This window comes from Pipra filicauda, unplaced genomic scaffold (genome assembly GCF_003945595.2).
Source record: "Pipra filicauda isolate LSUMZ 115617 unplaced genomic scaffold, ASM394559v2 scaffold401_size638136_pilon, whole genome shotgun sequence".
NCBI classification, from domain to species: Eukaryota; Metazoa; Chordata; class Aves; order Passeriformes; family Pipridae; genus Pipra; species Pipra filicauda.
The window spans coordinates 244,733-264,961 of record NW_024104534.1 but is presented as its reverse complement, the minus strand read 5'-3'; the positions used below and the strand labels follow the sequence as shown (position 1 = coordinate 264,961).

At 44.5% G+C, this 20,229-nt stretch overlaps 1 protein-coding gene across 1 annotated transcript in view; it reads left to right on the top strand.

Annotated features, from left to right (window-relative positions):
* The window catches only part of GAS7 (growth arrest specific 7), a 107,304-nt gene that overhangs the window by 70,126 nt on the left and 16,949 nt on the right, over nt 1-20,229 (top strand). Inside the window, exons 6-9 of the mRNA XM_027748623.2 lie at nt 6,248-6,337; nt 8,995-9,110; nt 14,267-14,341; nt 17,549-17,627. Coding sequence (XP_027604424.1) covers nt 6,248-6,337; nt 8,995-9,110; nt 14,267-14,341; nt 17,549-17,627 — 360 coding nt within the window. The remainder of the gene's footprint in view (nt 1-6,247; nt 6,338-8,994; nt 9,111-14,266; nt 14,342-17,548; nt 17,628-20,229) is intronic.

Sequence of the window (20,229 nt, the reverse complement as noted above, 5' to 3'; positions counted from 1 at the left end):
TTTACCCAAACGGTTCCATTTGCAATATGAACTGACTTAGTGGAGTTGGATGTTGTACTTTTGGGGTCTCAGATGACATTGTAAAGAAGATACGGAAGTGAGGCAGTCTGGCACAGCTTTGCTGTGTTAAGGTGCTGTGAATGTGCAGAAATCAGGAAAAATAATGTGCATTTTTAAGCTGAAGAAATGAGCAAAAATGTTGCCCTGCTTTAGTCAGTTCACCATGGCACAGTAAGCTTACCCGCTGTCTACTAATTTATTTATGTAGTATCTTATGTAATAAACATGTAGTTGATTATCTAGGCCTTGATCAAATTATTATTGTTTTATTCATGTTGCTTGGCAATGTATCATTTACTGGTGAGTGCTGGTAGCAACTTCAAAGCCTCCAGAGACTTTGAAATCCAGGAGATTAATGTGCATGTCCAACCCAAAAAAGTTTGTTGCTTCTGTGCAAACCCTGTGCGTTCACCTGGCTCCCTGTGTCTTTTCCTCTTCTGTCACCCTTTTGTGTCTCAAACATAATGAAGAGTCACCTACAATGTAAACAGCTCATTTTACCATGACTGCCAACGTGCTCATGGGAATAGGAGCTGGAATATTTAGCTATTAAGAGTATAATTGCATTTGATTACGATCAGTACACAGGCAAAAGTATTTTAATCCATTGAGTTTGGCATACAGCTTGTCAAGAGAAATGTATCAATTTGTGCTGCTTCTCTGATCCTGTGTGTGTATATGTGTGTGTGTCCCACCAAGCTTTGTTGTCACCATGTTTTTATCAGGATGTCTTCTCTAACTCTGTACCTTTTTCTGTCCTCATGATCCAGTGGCTCTTTCACAGATTTTCTGGTGCCAAGCATGGCCAGGGGCAGCTGGAAGGACAAGCTGCTGGGAAGATTTGCTCAGCTCATATTTGGGAATTAGCCCTGCTTAATTTCCCTTTGCTGCAAGCTGACAACAGCCATTATTTTTATTAGTGAAGAGGCTGGATGAGAACTTAATATCATGGTGGAGCTGATTATCACCTTGGCTGTCCCGGTGGAGTCTGTGAGAATGTAATGCAGGTCATCACACCTTGTTTTCTCTTCATGTTCTGTGACTCCATCATTACCTGAGGATATGTGTTTTAATTTGTTTTGTTTTTTTACTGGCAATTACACCTGCAATAGTCAACTTCTGCAAGCTTTTGTTAGGCCTTGCTGGTGAGTCAGCATTGTTGAGAGATTAGCACTGCCATGGGTTTGAGTTTGGACCTTGCACAGCGCCTGCCCAGCTGTCAGGGATGTGACTAGTGAGAGTGTGGTCCCTCACGATTAGTAAGGGCAGTGGTCCCTCGTGGAGGGAACGTCACTGTTCGTGGGACTGATCAAGCTTTTTAGTGCTGTCAGACATGGGGACATCATCGTGAGATGCTTTGGCTGTCTTTACCATCAGTCAAAAAGCTCATCAGTGGGACTAAGCTGGTGAAATAGAGTGCTTTTTTCAGCTCTCTTTGCTTTTAGAAAAAAGAAAAGTAGCATTTCAGAGGGAGAACAGAGAGAGGGGGAATGCCATGCCCTCTCACCACTACTGGTGTGTGGCTGTGTCTTGCTCACTACCAACCTGGTGTTCCCCTCCTGCTGGGAAATCCTGAGAGGTTTAAGAACTGTTAGGAAATACAAATCCAAGAGCTCTTGTTTAAATATAACAAATCTGTGATGATGAAAGGAGAGAAAGATCACGAGATTTCCTATGCAGTCATATATAGTTTTTAGTAATATTTCTAGAGTTTTGAAACTTTCCATGCCCCTGCTAGGACTTAGTGTAGAAAGGTATAAGTTTGGTTAAGTTCTGTTTACCACACAAATAATTCTTTCTTTTTTTTTTTGTAAGACTGCAAAAGCTTCTGCATTTTAGTTTTCTAATTCTGACATCAGTTCCCTTTTAAAAGTGATACTAGACCCAAATGGCCTCATGACTCTGTCCAGACAATTCAGCATCATTTCTAGATAGTCTTCTGAGAAGTGAAGAATGTTTGATTTATTCCTGAATCTTTGAGTCTGATGACATTCTTTGAGAAACATATGAATTAATCCTACTCTCATCACCTGTTGATGTGCATACTCACTGTTCCTCTTCCTGCTGCATGCGTGGAGTTCAGTCCACTGCAGTGGGGCACCGTCACGAGTCCCAGCCTGGGCATTTCCAATGACTCTGTGGTTAGTGCTTCAGGAAATTAACTTTAAAACTCACTGTGATATCACTAATCAGCAGTTTCCAACTGACACAGATTTATTTTTTTGTGAAACAAGCACTGCCTTCAGCAGAGAATAGGAATTTCCCTTGCTGTTTGTCTATGCAGATTTTTACACTGTAGGGAACAACTTGTGTGCCACTGTATGCGCTCCCCACTGCACATTACCTCCCTGTCCTGGTGCACAGTGCCATGATGCAGTGATCCAACTCAGGATATTTTATGTTTCTATGATTCTGTGATGCCTTGTCTTCTGGTCTTTTGCAAAATACACTTAGGAGGTGCTTGTTTTCCCCTTCTCAATATCCAGTGTGAAAATGTTGGGCCCTAGAAATCTGCCTTGAAAACACTGCTGTCTTCACGGGAAGCATTTGGTCATTTCCCAGTTGAAATAAGTCATCTTGGACAACACAAAGCACACTCAGCACTGTGTTTCCACAGTGGACATCCCAGCCATTCTTTGTGAGACCACCGGTATGAGGATAGTGGAAACCAGAATAGCTGTTCTTTCACCAGTGCTGTATTGGTGCTTCTAGTGGGGAGATGTGAATCACTTCCAGCATCCTAAAACTTCATGCAGTCTCCTTAACTCTTTTGCCTTGTGCTGCTAACTGTTTTTAACTTGAGCTAAATCCTGAGTTCCTGCAGCTTGGCAGTCTGCTCTCGAGAGTCAGCATCTTGTCCTGGGTGCTCATGAGGTGTATTCTGTAAGCATACAGAATGGCTGTGCTCAGGGCAGTGTTTCGTGCAGGCTGCCAGGTAGGAGGGACTGGAGTGGCTGAAAGTGCTGGCATGCAGATGTCATGAGATCATACAGATTTTTATTCAGTGAATATGAAATACAGCATCAAAGACAGAAATCCTCAAATCCAGAAGCTGCATAAACCTGTCTTGACACCATGTACCTTAATGTGGTTCCTTGTAACATTGCCATTGCTGACAATGCTGCATCTCCCCTTCTCCATGAGGATGAGCTGCAACATTACTCACTCACGGGAGTCAGTTTGCCTTCTGTGATATGTGACAGTGATTGTGCAGGGGTTCTGGACGCCATCTCATTTTTTTGAGGCAAAACTAACTGCAGTATGTGGTATTATTTGAGAACTGGTGTGTGGTTGTGCCAGCACAGAGGCATGACCAAGTACCAGTGCAGCCCATGCTCAGCAGTGGCACTGGATTTCATAGGATCATAAGAGGAGTCATAGAAAGACTTGGGTTAGAAGGGACCTTAAAGCTTATCTTGTTCCACTTCTCTGTCCTCCCTTGGCAGGGACATAGACCAGGTTGCTCCAAGCCCCATCCGACTTGGCCTTGAACAATTCCAGCAATGGGACAGTCACAGCTTCTCTGGATCTGATGATCTCTGAAGCGAGGTGAAGCCTGTGTTCTGTCAGGCCTTGTTCACCAGCCCAGTAGTGGTCCAGGCCAATGTTTATCAGACACTGCCTGAAAGGAATAGTTTTGCTGAAGGTTTCCAGACAGTATTTTTAAGACATTTGGGATGATCAGTTTGAAGCTTCCTGGCAGGGGAGAGAGGAGTCCCCTAATGGCGTGTTGAGCCAGTGCTTACTGGCTCATGCCAGAGCTTTGCAGAGCCTGCAGGCATCTCTGCAACCCCCTGCTTGCGCCAGCTGTGCCCGGGGGACAGATGTCAGCTCCTCTCCTGGGGGAGATCTGCTCATGGGCTTTTAGTTTTTTGGTTATCCCTGAATGGGGCCCCCTGGTGGTCTAGTGGTTAGGATGGGGCGCTCTCGCCGCCGCAGCCCAGGTTCGATTCCCGGTCAGGGGACTTCCCCGGGCAGATGGAGCTCGTCAGCCCTGTAAGGCCATCCATCTAAGAGAAGGTCACTCTAAACAAACCTACGTCCTGAGGACCTCGCTGCCACTGTCCAAGCTCGCTCGGCCCCGGCAGATGAACCTCAGGATTAAAGGGTGGGCTCAGTTCAGCGCACACTGTGTCTCACCTAAAAAATCCACTGCGCAGGCTCGAAGGGTAATGACCTTTCCCAAATCTTCGTTCGCAAAGACTGGCCATGATATCCCTGAATGGAGAAGGGAAGGTAACCCTACCTATCTAAAAAAAACAGGGCAAGGGCAAGATGGGCTTGCAGTTTTCCTGAGAGAACTTTGCTGGCAGGGAAGGGACAGGAGAGGAAAACTTCAGCAGAGATAGAAGGTGTCCTCAGTGAAACATCTCTCATGGAGGCTGCAGTGGTGACAGAAGTCAGCATGGGGGCTGAGAGGCTCATTGCAGCAGCACAGGCAAGCCCAGCTGAGTGTGACTACAGTGGTATGTCCCCTGGCTTGTCTTCAGGGAGATGTCTGGGTGATGGGGAGCACTGGCACTGCTGTTGCGTGGCCATCCCACTCTGAACTGAGCTGATGTTCTGTAACTCCTGATGTAACTCTTCTGACAGGGAACATGTGGGAGCAGGGAGGGCATTTGCAGCGTTGTCTGTTGCTGAGACCTCGTGGCCAGTGGAGGCTGGTGCTGTCTGGAGAGGCTGACTCTGGCTGGAGATGATACAGGCTCTGGCTGGAGAGGCTGGCTCTGGTTGGAGGTGCAGGGTCACTAGTGCGTGGCTGCTGCCTGCAAAGCCTTGATCTCTGACCTCCTGCAGATCAGTTTTGAAGCCTGATGGAAGCTGGAAGGGAAGACTCATGGTTTAGGATCTAGCTGAGGTGACAACCAAAGACAGTGTAGGTACAGGGTCCTCGGCCTGCTTTGAAGTGGACTTGGCGTGCTCTGGGCAGAGTGATTTATGTAGAGCAAGCTCTTGCATCACTTACAGGAAAACTGCTGAACCTCCAACCTGGGCAGATGGCAGCAGAGCCAGTGTGGGTTTGTAGGAACAGCCTTGTATCAGCTAAAGACTTTGTCTGCTTTGCTCTGGCATGGGGGGTTTGCACTGTGTCAGCACCCGCATCCTTTCTGATCCTCTCTCAATAGCCCAAAGGCAGACTCACTGCCTGTAAGCACTGCCTTTGGGTCTGCCTATGCAACTGTGCTAACCCTGCCCACAGCTTTGTGTATGGATTTCCTGTGAGCATTAACTGATCCAAAACAAAACCCCACACCCATACAATTATATCTGTGAGTCTCCCATCCCCAGTATCTCCTTGATTAATACCCAAGTACTCTTAGTGTCCTGTGACCCTGTGGGTGCACTGAGAGGGACTGATCTTAGGGACCTGCTCAGCAGGGAATTGGGGCAAGCATTATAAACTGGCAGTGAGCTCTGACTCTTACTGGTGCATCCTCTGAAGGGCTTGGCTGTGTCCAGAGTTGTTCTGCAGCATGTTCTGCAGTAGCTGTCATGCTCTTAGCCTTCACTGTGCTTTTATCAGGCTGCATGTTCCACTGCGATAACTTAATGAGCACTTGGGCTTTTTTATGCCATTGTTTAATGACCATGTGATGAGTCCTGCCTCACGGATTGCTGTGGTTTTTGCACACTGAAGGCTCGCTGACCTCAGAGAACCCCTGTTCCTTGTAGCAGGGACCATCACTTTCATCTGAAAAGTCTCTGAGATAGATGGAAGGGCTGTGCACTGAAAAAATAACCTGTTTTTTGTAATCCTATAGGAGACTGGCATAGCCGAGGTTTTTTGCTGAGATACGCTGTTCGTGCCTGCAGTGCTTTCTGATGCTCACTCTGTCTCTGTTGAGGGTGTGCTCAGGGTGTTTCACATCCAAGTTTTTTACCACAGTTCTTAGGGATCTGGGAGAACTCCCCACATGGTGCTTTCCAAATCCAGTAGGTTTCCCTCATGTGAAACGGGTAGTTTATTTTCCTCTGAGCTGACGCTCCTGCTTGCATAGAAGAGCTTTCTGGGAATACTTAGCTGCTGTTTCCATGCAACAAGGAATTTTTCTTCACTGGCATGCATTCACTGCAGATTTTCTGATGGGAAGTGCATGGATATAAACTTTCACTTGCATATTTCTCATCAACAGCTAAATTTCATTGCTGTCTAACTCCCTTTTTTTATTTATTTTTTTTTTAACAGATCAACTGTGTGACTTTCCCCCACCCTGACGTAATGCCAGAGCAGCAGTTGCTGAAACCTTCAGAGTGGAGCTACTGTGATTATTTCTGGGTAAGTAGGCAGCCAGCCACATGCCATATTGAAGCTCCAGAGCTTCCAAAAAAGTGGAACAAACAGCTTGATTTGTGGCACAAGGTAAAGGAGAATTTGGGCTGAGATACAGTGTGTAAGGGCAGTACCAGGGAGACTGGCGATGCCAGTGAAGATCTTGTGGAAACCATCTGACCAGTCTGAGATGTGGGCGATCATCAGAGAAGTGTTCAGAAAGGCAAGCACATCTGTCAGGAGATGGATTGGGTCAGGAAACGGGGAGGATATAGGACAAACCACACATCTCAAAACACCTCAGGCAGAAGGGTTGTGCATCAGGAAGGGGATGGAATCACAGAATCTCAGAATAGTTTGGATTGGTAGGGACTGTAAAGCTTGTCTAGTTCCAAACCTCTGCCATGGCCAGGGTCACCTTCCACTAGACCAGGTTGCTCCAAGCCCCATCCAACCTGGCCTTGGACACTTCCAGGGATGGGGCAGCCACAACTTCTCTGGGCAGCCTGTACCAGGACCTCACCACCCTCGCAGGGAAGAATTTCTCCCCGATATCTGATCTAACCCTGCCCTCTGTCAGTTTGAAGCCATTCTTCTTTGTCCTGTCACTCCAGGCCCTTGTCCAAAGTCTCTCTCCAGCTCTCTTAGGACCCCTTTGGGCACTGGAAGGAACTGTAATGTCTCCCTGGAGCCTTCTGTTCTCCAGGCTGAACACCCCAAACTCTCCCAGCCTGTCTCCATAGTAGAGGTTCTCCAGCCCTGTGACCGACTTAGTGGCCTCCTCCGGACTTGCTCCAACAGATCCATAGGTCCATAGGATAGCAAGGTGGCTGACAGGGAATATTATTTCAGTGTTTCCCAGAGCACAAGAGCTACGGATACACAAGGAAGCAGGGGATGTCCCTTCTAAAACAAGGAGATCGTTACAAACTGTATTTTAAATTCTAAAACTCCCTCCCATGGGATATTCTGGAGGTCAGATAAGAAATGAGGTTTTTAAAGGATGAGGTTTGTGAAGGACAGGCCTATTTGTAACTTAAGTTGAGTAATTTTAAGACAGCCTGCAGCATGAGAAGTCTTCAGTGTCTGGTTCTGAGTGTGCCCTCTCATGCTCAGCTCTGCTTTCAGGTTCCTAAATCAGATTAAAATGATGCAATAATCCTTGGAGTGTGGAGCTGATAGAAAAAGGCTTCTACTGGAAAACTTTTCTTCTACTGGAAAATATTTTTTTGGGGTGGGAAGAATACTACAAGTAAACAAATATTACAAAAGAATTCAACAATGAAGATTTTAGGAATTCCTTGTGTGTTTTCTGTTATAAGTTATTGAAGCGTTTCCATCTTAAAAAAAAAGTGTCGGTGTTGGATGCCCAGCAGCACGTCCTGTTGGGCTTTCCCCAATGCTGGCGTGACGGCTGATATCAGGGACTTGCTACAATACACTGTCATACTTGCAAATGGTCACATTATCACAAAACTTCCTCGGTTCCTTCCAATCTTCTGATCCCAGTGAACCCTAAATCATTAATGGCATACAGACTGATTTTATGCACGTCTCTTACAGAAGTCCCTCTCTTTCTTGGTTGCCTTTATTAGGGCTCAGCCACTGCTTGGCTCTTTGGGTTGGTTAATCTCACTCTCAGTGAAACTCTACTTAAAACTGCCTTTCTTCAGCAGACTTTTATCCTCCCATAACTCCACTCCCAGGACTTCCCTCTGCTTTGGCCTTGTCATCCATGGTATGCCCACAGCTCACCCTCCTTGTTCCATCAGCTCCACTCCTCCTGCTGTCTCAGCTGGCTGGTCACCAGTGGGGCGTCCTACCAGTCTCAAGCTTTGATTAGTGTGGCATTTTTCTCTAGGCAATTGTGCAGCACCTAAGGGATTGCAGCAAAACTGTAGTACTTAGGGAAATGTTCTCTGAGAATTTGTTTGTTGGGAAGGGGGTAGGAAATGAAATACTGAAATATGAACATAGAGAGGAGAGAGAAAAGAGGCAGCAGAGAGAAAACTCTGTTGGTCCTTGTAGCAACACTGAAGTCAGTGGAGCAAAGGGTCTACTGGGCTGTGTAGGAAACAAATGGTGAAGGATGGGGTGTGTGATGGTAATCTATGGGACAAGTTGCTGGTTTACCCTGTTCTACAGCAGATCTATGCAGACTGGCTGTATTTTTCTGAGTACAAATCAGGGTCGAACTTGGCAGTCGTTAAAGGTCATTTAGGGCTGCATTCCCCCTGGAAGGAGCAGCGGTGTCCCCCCTCTGCCCCAACAGTTCCCCTGGGCTGGCTCCAAGATCCCTTCTTTTGCAAGCTGAGCCCTCGGGGCTGACACTTGCCCAGTGACATTACCAGCTATGAAGGGTCATGGGCAGAAAGGACAGCAGTGCTGCTGCTTTGGCCCCCACATCATTTTATGCTAGCTAAAAATAACTGTAAACTTCCCTGTTGAAATAAAAAAAAAAAAAAAAAAAAAAAGGAATAGGAGGAGGGGGAAAGAGAAAGTGTTGGGCTACTCCTTTCAGAGGGACTGAGGTGCTGTGGCCGTCAGCTGGTCTCATAGGAGGGTTCCTCAGGCCCCACTGCTGGGCAGCTGCTGCTGGGAACCACGTCTTTCTGGGTTTAGTCCCCATAGCTTTTTGTTGAACCTCCTTTTATTTCTTTCAGGCAGATAAGAAGGACTCACAAGGGAACAATACGGTGTCGGGATTTGAAATTCTTCTTCAAAAGCAACTTAAAGGGAAACAAATGCAGAAAGAAATGGCAGAGTTTGTTCGAGAAAGGTAACTAGCACTTTGTTACCAAATATTTATGGCAGTTGTTTTTTCCTGATTTAGATATTCCTTCAGTACATTAATGATATCGCTTGAACTGCATAAAAGGTATGCTACCAATTCTTAATGAACATTTAATACTTCTTTAGTGTCTATCCACACTCTCCAGCCTTCCCCAGCTCTCACTTGTCTCTCCTGCTCTGTCTGTCTCAGTTGTATTGCACACAGGCTGTCTGTTTAGAGGGAACCGAGGTTTTAAGCTGCAGCTTCAAGGAAAAAACGTGAACATGGAAGAACCAGAGTGGTCATGATATTTAGAAGGGAAGTATTTTGTCTGAAAAATAGGGAAGCAATTTGTTCACGTGGAGCATAGACACAGTTTCCTAGAGGAAGATGTAAAAAGACATCACCTGGGACTTAAGCTAGTTGCAGAATCACAGAATGGTTTGGGTTGGAAGGGAGCTTCAAGATCATCTTGTTCCAGGCCCCCCCTGCTCCTCTGGACAACCTGTGTCAGGGCCTCACCACCCTCACAGCCATGAATTTTTTTCTAGCATCTAATCTAATCCTGCCCGCCCTTCTCCTGTCACTCCAGACCCTTGTCCAAAGACCCTCTCAAGCTCTCTTGGAGCCCCTTTAGGCACTGGAAGGGGCTCTAAGGTGTTCCTGAAGCCTTCGCTTTTCCAGTCTGTCTCTCAGCTTGTCTCCAGAGCAGAGGTGCTCCAGCCCTGTGATCAACTTAGTGGCCTCCTCTGGACTCACTAAAACAGATCCACTTAGATTGAACCCACAATCATAAAGACAGATGTTGCTACCAGAAGATGCTGGAGTGCTGTTAGTGGGCTGTTGCTCTGCTGACATGGGAATTGCACTGAACACCAAACAAGCATAGATGCTCAGTTCAGAGACGTACAGCAGGTGATGTGACATCATTACTCATAAATATAGTCACTGTTATTTGAAATGGTTTGTCATTTGTTCAGGCCAGTGTAAGTCATCCTGAGAATGACTTTTCAAAACCTGAGAACACTCCATAGGGAACAAACAGCGTTCGCTCTCTGGAGGAGGGCATTGACGCTGATGGATGTTCTCTCCTGGAGGCAGTTGCACCAGTTGAAGGAGCTGCTGCCCTCTGTTATTGTCTCTCTGTTGACACTCGGTGCTGAGTTGGTGTTGCCTTCCCACTCTGCTGCTGCAGACATGGTGTGATTGTGCTGATGAGAATAAACACTGGTGCAAGAACAGAACTAGGCCACAAAACAGGCCCCTCTGTTGGCGTTTGGTGTGCAGTTCGATTGGGAAGAACTTGCACATAGTTGCTTCATTTGTGGTTTGTTTTCTTTCTCCCTCGTGTCTTTTTTTTCATACTAGGGATATGGCAGCAGTGGGAAAATGGAAAGTAGCACAGGCAATAAAGGTGGTCACATACGCGGCTGAGCATTCATGTGTGGTTTCTGCAGCCTTTGACGTAAGACAGTCCGAAAGACAGTTACCTCTGTAATCCATGAGAAAGTGTGACCAGAGGTAGAAGAAAGAACTACCTGGCACATTAAAAATACAATTGAGAAATAGGCTTGCTAAGGGAGAAGATGAGAAGGCAAGCAGAATTATGATAGCTGCGGCCAGGGAAAATAGGGGGAAAGCTGCTCCAAAGAAAGTAATATATAATGAAATTTGACAGAAATAAAAGCAAAGCGCATTCAAGAGGAAGGAAAGTTGGTGTAAAATTAGAGAGAGCAAGGAGAGCAGCTCTGACTCTGGGGAGGGGCATGTCTGTGTCCTTGGCAGACATGTTAGAGAGGAGAGACAGAAAAGATTCACTATGTGCTGGAAACAAAGAAGGTTTGGAATTGAGTATGAAGAGGGTCTAGATGGGAGTTATAGAAAGATGAATATATTTTTCATCTGTTTGAAACAAAGGATCAGGATTGTTCTGTGTGGAAAAGGAGGAGGATGCTGTTGAGCTGGAGAGGTTAGTCATGGAAATAGAGCTCAGGCCATCTGTATCTCCAGCTAAGAGGGCAGAACTATTGATAAGATTTTCATGATGCCTTGGGGAACACAAGACCCACATTTAAACTAGGGGTTTTCCTGACCAGAAAAATTCTCTTCATCTGTACAATCAACCTGCTGGAGATGAGATTCAACCAGCTAATAAAAACAGCCCTTCAATGGGAAGCTGGAATACGACTTGATAACCAGATTTCTTCATCAAATATACAACAAGAGGCAAGCTAACTGAAATTTAGTTTATCAAATAGATGCTTTACAGGAGCTTCTTGTAAATAGCAATCATAGACTGAGCAATTATATGTTCATTCAGTTCTTGTTGACAAAGTTAGGGTTATAATACAGACTTTGAATTTTAATGACAGACCTTAAGAAAGAGAGGAAAGTAATTAATAAATTGACTGAACTAAAAGATCAAGAGTGTGGGTATGAAAGAAGGAAAGAATTACTTAAATCTAAAGTGAAAATAAGGTCCAGTATTTGCATGCAAGGAAGCACTCCAAAACAGCCAAGAAAATCTGCAGACTGCCCTGAGAAGCACCAGTCTCTCCAAGTATAAGAAGTAGTGGTTTTATTAGCAAAGAATCACTGTCTTAGGCTTTTGGCCACTCACTTTTAATTATGCTGTGCTATGTTTAGAAAATGCAAAATAAATAGCAGATTATTTAACTTCTGCCATGTTCAGCAGATACTTGTATACATCTTTCACTGTTTGTCTGCAACAGTTTGTGGAATACTTCTGCAGGCTATGCACTACAGGAAAAGTAATTATGCTTCTGTTGTCTGAAAATTTCATTGTTCCCTTCTAATCTGGAGAAATAGTGTAAAAAGACTCATCATCACGGTCTTCCCACAGCGACAGTTGTGTAGCTGTCTGTCATATATCCTCTACCACCTTTTCTCCCTGTTCCCCCTGTTGTCTTAATTTATTTAGTTTCTTCTTGCATGGCAGTCACATCAGATCATCTTTGCCTCCCTTTGTAGTTCTCTCATTTTTCTTTATCCACTATAACATGGCATGACTGAAATTGTTTGAGTGGGGGAAAACAAAGCACTTTATTTAAAAAAAAAAAAAAGCATAAGAGAACAGGAAATAAACATCCAAATAGCAACTAGAACTAATAAAGTAAGAACAGTATGGGTCAAAATGCATTTATAACCTGTAACGATTCTGACTATGCAGGGAGTGCAATTCTGAAGGTTTTCAAACAAGTTAGTGGAAACAAGAACTTGGAGCTTTTTTGGTGGGAAGGTGGGATAACTGCCAAACAACCACATGAGTTTCTGGAGGTGGGCTCACAGGACTCAGGAGTCATGGCATGTTGGTGTTTCACAGTCACCACAATCCAGAGTTTGCAGAGTATTTATATTGGGCAGGGCCAAGAGGCAGATTTTCTTTTCCCCTCTTTGAGGTTTATCATGGTTTTTAGCCTCTTCTGGCCACAGATGGTGACAGGACTCCAGGCTGGGGTAGAATAATTTATGTCTTATAATTGGGGCTCTTAAGCAATAGACAATTCACCTTTTTATTGTTATTTTTTATTGTTATTTCTCCTTGCCAGGCAGTCTACCCTTTTAGTAGTGCCATCCACTTGCAGTACAAGTAACACTTGAAATCCCTAGAAAAACTTGAAGCCTAGGCCAAGGCCGGGACCAGTGAGGAGCATATTTAGAGTGTGTCAGGTGAAATGTGTCTGGATAAAGCTCTTTCCGTAGGTCCTAACCCAGTGTAGCCTTGGGTACTAGACAGTTTGTTGGTCTTGTTAGAGCAGGCATGGGGAGCTGGTTGGTTTTGTCCTCATGGGAGGGGGAAGAAGAGGACCCCCAGCTCCTGAGTAAGGTCTGTAGTTGTACTGTGCCATACCAAGCTCAGTATCATCTTGGGCCTCAGCCAGCTGCATCCCCCAGAGTGCCTGCCCGGTCAGCTGCTTTGCTGTGGAGCTGGAAGCTGCAGGACACATACCTGCTCCCTCTCCTGAACATCTGTGAGCATAACAACAGAGTGGCACTTTCACTCCCACACCATCCACCAGAATATTTCAGCAGCCCACAATATCACATCCCTCTTAGGTATCTCGGGGGACCCCTTTTATCTCAAATGTGCTCCGCAAAAGAGCACTTGCTCAACTGGTTACTGCAAACAGACATGCCAAAAATATCTCACCTCCTGACTTCTCACTGGACAGAAATGGATTTCAAACATAATTGGCATATAATCAGGAGTTGTTCCACCTAGGGGCCACACAGCTCTCTCAAAATGCTATATTGAGCAAGCTGGGTCAAGAACCAGTGAACAGACAAATGTTTGCTTTGCCTGGGAGCATGTGTGCCTTGCAACTGTTTCACTGTAAGAAGAACTCAGAGGAGATGAACATGGTTTCAGACACGATGCACATCATCTCTGGACCAGCAGTTGCTCTTTTCACCCTGCTGGGCCATCAGCATATACCCTTGTCCCCGCACTCCACAGCTGCACTCATTCTCTCTGCAGCCACTCCCACAGTGGTTGTGTGTCAATACCTTTCCTCTTCTGCACCCTTGCCACTGGTGAGCTCAGGTCCTGTTCCTGGTGTGGTGCCTCTGAGTGAGTGGAGACAAGGACAGGGCAGTGAGTGGAATGAATGAGGGGAAGGGGCTGTACCACCACGTGCTGATGACAGAAGACCCTGCCACGTCTTCTCCAGCTTTGTCACCTGTAACAGAGCAGGAAGCATTTTGTGTCCCTAAGAAAGGCGCGATCCAGCACCCCAAACCTCATTTGGATTTTTCCTGGATCACTGCATTCCTTCATCTTTTCTTCAAGGATGTGCAGCCTCACGTTTCACAGCAGACTGAACCACATGCTTCTGGTTCTGCAGACAGTCCATGTTCCACAGCAGAAACACTCTGTCCTTGTTATTTGCTCTCCAGAACTGTAGCTGCTTATTCTAATTTTATCGCACATGCTGTCCTGCATATAGCCCTGCTCTTGCCACTGCATTTTAGCATATGGAGGAGAGAAGACAGCTGCCAAGCCCTGGAGACTGAAAGAAAAAATCCTGTGGCAAAATCTGTTAAAATGCAGAGAATTTCTTCAAATTCTGTGTGTGGGTTTCTGCCTTAAAGCTTACTTACTTCTGTCTTTTTATTTTCTCTCTGTGTGTATGTGAGTGTAGGATAAAGATTGAGGAGGAATATGCTAAGAACCTGTCCAAACTGTCTCAGAATTCCTTGGCTGCTCAGGAAGAAGGGTAAGTGTGTCTCTGTGACTTTCACAGAAGATGAATTTTAACATAAAAGGCATTTCTCCCACGCAGGTACATATAATTTCCCCCAGCTCTCTCACCGAGTAGAGGTTTGTTTAGATTAGCACCCCGGATGTGTTGGGGAAGGTGGAATTGCTTCAGAATTGGTTTTATTATTTCGAGTTGTTAATGATAAATTTTTTAGGAGTATATGTATGAAACATTGCATTTCCAATCGTATTTATGCTGTCCTTGTTGTAGCCAGGACTAGGTCCTTTCAGGATTGGCATGTATACATGCTAAATTACTTAGAAAATGGAAGAATATGTAGAATACATATACTGCTGAGAGTAGATCTGTAAGGTCAATGCCAGTACAATCAAGCAGCACAGACAGAGGAAGGACAGAAAGTCTCTTCTCATTGGAGGTCTGACCCTTCAAGAAAAGCAGCAGATTGTCCCTTATTTACAACATTTTCACACTTTGGAAGTTCTTAAGAAGGTATTAGACAATGCAATTCAGCCTAGATTGCAGTTCTCAGTAATAATGAAAAGACACTTCTGAAGGATCAGAGACTGTTAGCTCTATCTGTTCCAACACAAACCCTCTAAGCACTGAAAGCCAAGGCTGGAAATTACTGTCCTCACCATAGCTTTGACACAGTGTGTTTCTGCTGGCACTGAAGCTCCACAAGGTATTTGCTCAGCTTCCAGGATACAAGGACAGAAATTGCTGAAGGCTAACTAGACTGTTACTGCTCTAAGCACCTACAGTGACAATGGTTTCTGTCCTTTCCCCTTAGGGGTGGATGCTCACTTGATCCGAGCAAAGCTAAAACCACTTTCTTTCACATCTTCCTCTTACTTTCTCCTAGCACTAATAGGAGAAGAAGGGAGTGCCTGAAAAAATTAAGGGGAAGGAAACTAGGTGAGAATAGATGAAAAGAGAGCAAATGAGGACCAAATCATAAGAAATGTTGAAGTAGGGAATTGGAGAGGACACTGTGCAGAGTGCAGGGTGCTGAGAGCACTGTCCAGTCGTGCTCTGCCTGGAGGGGTTGTAAGGTGATAGAATGGAAGGAGGTTGTGCTGAAATTTCTCCTCCTGGCCAAACTGGCTAGGGCCAGGAAGAGGCTAGTGAGAAGATTGTGGGAATTGATGAGGCCCAGGAAATGGAAAAGTTCCACTTAAAAATTTGAGGGAGGGAGGTCAGCCAACAGGAGGATTTGAAGGAGCCAAAAGTGAGACTGCAGCCTTGTATACTCAGTAAACATTCACCAAAGTCTTCTCATTCACAAGAAGGTATGAGTCGGGGGACCCCATGCGCTGCTCTGTGCAAGCAGCAGTTACCACTGCTGGTTTCACACTTCACTGAGCATTTTCCAGCTTTTCTGTGCAGCAGTCTGTGGAATTGACACAAAGTATGGGCTGTCCCTCCAGGGTCCTCTGCCCTCCTCTGATGATAAGCAGACTCTCCATCATGTGTGTGATGGGTGACGAGATGGGACCCATTGGTGGTACTAGGGTGGTTCTGTCTGGGTTGCTGTGAGCACAGTGCACAGGAGGTGATACAATCCATGGTCATTGAAGTCACTGGAGCTGGACAGGAGATGTAGAAGATGCTCATCAGGCTGAAATACCACCTTTTTCTTAAATAGATCAGATAAAATGGTTATTGTCAGTGATAACTGGGCAGTGGGAGGAGATCTCAGGGTGGGTCTAGGGGAAATGTTGGGAGCACTTCTGTAGGTGAATCTAAGTTGTTTAGCTGATGAACACCATACTTGAGAACTCAACTCCTTGGAGCAATTTCAGAGATGACAGACCATTATTTTGAAATTGCACATGACAGGCAATTTTTCAGGCTATCAGGAAGGGTCAGATGTCATTGTTGTTGAAAGGGGTGTGGGGAGGAGATAAAAGGAGCCAGGAATTGTAGATCACTCAGCTTTATTTAACCTTTGCAAAGTGGTAGAATAAACCGTCAAACTTCCTAGAAGCACTTATTGGAAAACTAAGGTGATGAGCAGTTGTTGTAGATGCATACAGAACAATGCCAAACCAACCTAAATTCCTTCAGTGATGGAATAAAAGAGTAACTCAAGCATCACAGCCCTTAATTTAGTGTAAATTTTTGCAGTGGGAGATTCTTGTAGGCAGACGAGAAATGGTGGCCTAAATAAAGCCTAGTAAAAAAAACTAGGTAAGATATATCCACTATTTACAAAAAGTAAAGTAGAGAAAGTAGCTATGGACTGAGATCAAATAAGGTTTGTCCCAAGTCCAGGGTTTTTTTTCAATGTTTTTGTTAATGAATGGCCTATGGTGGAATAAATAATGGCTTGACTGTAATCAGAGATGAGACAAAGCTAGGAGGGTTAGTATGTATAGTTCGAAGAAAAAATTGCAACTCAGAATTATTTTGTTAAACTGGAGTAAATAACTGGAAAAAAAAATAATGCATTTTAATGAGGATAAAGCACCAGGTTTTATACTTTCACAGGATGTGAAAGATACAGTTACATAACAGTTTGTGGGAGAAGGGTCTGGCTATAGTGAATCACAAGCTTATTCATCAACAACTTCATGCTGTTGTCTAAAAAAAGCAATCATATTGAGATATGTAGAAGAAAGAGTGTCTGATACAAAATAATCTGTTACCAGTTTAGCAACCGGAAGACCTGTACTGGAAGACAGTGTAGTTTTGGTAATGATGCTTTAAGAGGAGTCTAGGCTGTTGTAGAGGGTTTGAAGGAGTGTACCTCAGCTGCCATCATCTCGGAAATAATCTGTCCAAAAGAAAAAGACAATTCAGAAATTTTCAAATACTGAAAAGCTTCTCTGAGGAGGAGTAGAATAATCTGTTCATCAAAAGTAGGGTGTAAAGTAGAAGAGGCAATGGACAAACGGCGTTGGTGAAAACTTTGTTATGGTAGGGATAAGATACTGAAGGATCTTGCTTGTGGAGGCTGTGGCATCTCTGTAACTGCAGATCATTATGAACAGTGTTTTCAAAAATCTGCTACATACAATGCCAATACAGTTCTGCCTTGGTCACAAGGGTTGGTTGTCTTCTCAGGTTTCTGTTATCCCTTTTCCATGATTTTGCTCAGCAAGACATAGTACGAAGCGTTGTGCCAGATCTGTCTGACAGATCTCATGGGAAGGATGGGTAAGAGACAGGGCATTGATTGCTGTCCCTCTGTTCTTCCAGCACACTGGGAGAGGCTTGGGCTCAGCTCAAGAAGAGTCTAGCTGATGAAGCAGAAGTTCATCTCAAATTTTCTTCTAAGGTAAGTAGTTCTTTCTTTTCCAAAGATTTTTGCCCTGAATTGATATGGATCTCCCTTCAGTTTATGTAGTGGGGGAAATACATTTGCATATGCATACACCATGCATATGGTACAAATTTAGAAGAATTAGTAAGTTGGCGAACAATCTTACTGAAACTCTGTCTATTACTGCTCCCCAAATCAGTGTATTTAATCTATCTGATGAGAAAATTAAAACACATCTAACCTTAATTTTTCATAAAAAAAGGAGAAAAACTGATTCTAAAGGTTGTTCACCAGAGCTCTAAGTTCTCTAAGAGAACCAGAACTCTGACTTCTTTGTATCGTTAGCCTTTCTGAAAAGCACGCTGGGAATGTCATGTTATTTTTGGGTTTTCTCTCAAGTGATGCCCAAGGAGATTTCTTTTACAAATTATGGTATTTATCTGGGTTTTTTCCATCACGTGACACGCTCTTGAATCCTGTTACATTATGTTAACCTCTGTGGGTGGTCAAGTTCAATACAGTGGCAGATATCTCAGCACAACAGCCATGTTCTGGAGGAAAATTATAGCTCTGCACTGTTCATAAGTGATTCTGCAGAGGTTACTCAGGCAACTAGCTGCTGCCTTGGTAACCTGCTGCTGTGCCTCAAACTTCGACATCAGGGCTGTAATTAGTGAAATACTTTTTGCTCCCCATTGTCCTCCTGTATTGTTTTCCAAGAGGAAGAAATGCACCCTGGTGTGGTGTTTACATGTGGGCAGGCCATGTAGAGGAGCTCTTTCATTATTTTACTTTTGTTTAAACCTTGCACAGAAACTCTAATAGCATCCTCTAAACCCTCCCCACCGTTTGTGTGCAAAAAACATGTGGATGTGGCACATGGTTTAGTGTTGGACCTGGCAGTGCTGGGTTAATGGTTGGTCTTGGAGGTTTTGTCCAACCTTAGCAATCCTATGATTCTATATTCCCATACCTGTTTGGGAGTTCCTAGCTTTGGCTTCCCTTTATTAACATAATATGTTTTTAAACATATTGATTTTTGGTATTACTTTCAGAGGAGCTATTCTTAGAAGCAGTAGTTCTGTTTCGCATTGATAGTCGACCAAACCCAGTCAGTGCTGGCACAAGCAGGCATTGCAATGCAGAGCACACTGAGAGCATTCAGACACAAACACCAGCCTTGAAGACACTGAACAGCCTCTGTGACAGTCCTTCATACCACTGCTACATGGAGAGTCAGGAACAGAGCAGAGAAGGTGACAGCACTCTCACAGTACTTGGAACATAAAATATTATTGCACTACTGCTGCCTATACAGCCTGGCATGCCAGCTATACATACAGGCACACGAGGAGACCTTCAAGAAGGCTGTCATGGCAATGACCGCTTCAGGTCTTTATTTTTTTGCCTGGGGCCATGCTGATGATACTGTCAGAAAAACCTTGTCCAGAATTTTCTAGTCCAGCACTCCCAGTCAGAGCAGGACTGTCACCCACAATGGATCAAGTCAGCTACATCTCTGTCTACCTGAGATTTGAGTATCTCTAAGGACAGAGATTTCATAATCTCTCTGGTCAGCCTTCTCCAGTGCCCAGCCACCATTCTGGTGATGTTTTTTGTTTTTTGGTTTTTTTTTAAATTGTATTCTTCCTGTACGTCCCAAAGCTCAATTTTCTGTTGTGACTTTGCCTGGCGCTATGAAGAAGAATTTGGCTCAGTAACCCTTGTATCTGACCTTCAGGTAGCTGTAGACCATATTAGATCACCAAGGTGCCAGTCTTCATCTGCCTAAACAGACTCCACTTGTTTAACCTTTCTAGAATGTGTGCTGTAGTGTCTTGGCTGACTTTGTAGCCTCCGTCCAATAAAAGACTGTACTGAACTGTGACAGGAGATGAAATGTCTGAATCCCTCCAGAGCACGTTTTCTAGCTGTCAAAACTGTATATCAGAAGGCCAAAGAGGAAAATTATGCAAACTCTATCAGAGCTGGGTATTACTGGCTGTCAAGATAAGTCATGTGTCTGGTCTTGATGCAGTTCATTCCAGTGGTTTCTTGCCACTACTTAAAAAGCTTCAACTAAATAATCAGGCTTTTCTTTAGGCTCCCTTATACTTGACAGAAATAAATAAAATGTGGCCTTCTTGGATCTCAGTTCACCATACGAGAAATGCAGGTGTGGCACCGCTGCCCATGGACTTGCCTCACTGCAGCCAGGGTTAGTGGCTTTAGTTCGGGTACGTTGGGTTTTTTAAAGCAAGTTATATCAGTTAGGCCAGAATCGAAGCACCTAAAGCAGTGCTCTGGATATTACCTGTTGTTTGATGTTCTGTGTAAAAATCTATTGGAGAGGGGGCAAGACAAAATTTCTGTCCTTTTGCTCCCTTCAGTTAATATTCCCTTAACAGAGGTCTCCTAAAAAGGGATGAGTTTTGTAGTAGCTTAATTCAGAGCACTCTTGGGGAAGAGGAGTGTTACTGTCTGTCTTTAGCTGCAGAGTGTGTATTGTTTCCTCTTTGTCTTGAGCTCTGCTCAGCAGAAGGAAATGGCCTCAAGTTGTACCAGGGGAGGTTAAGATTAGATATTAGGGGGAAAAAAAATTCACAGAAAGGGTTTT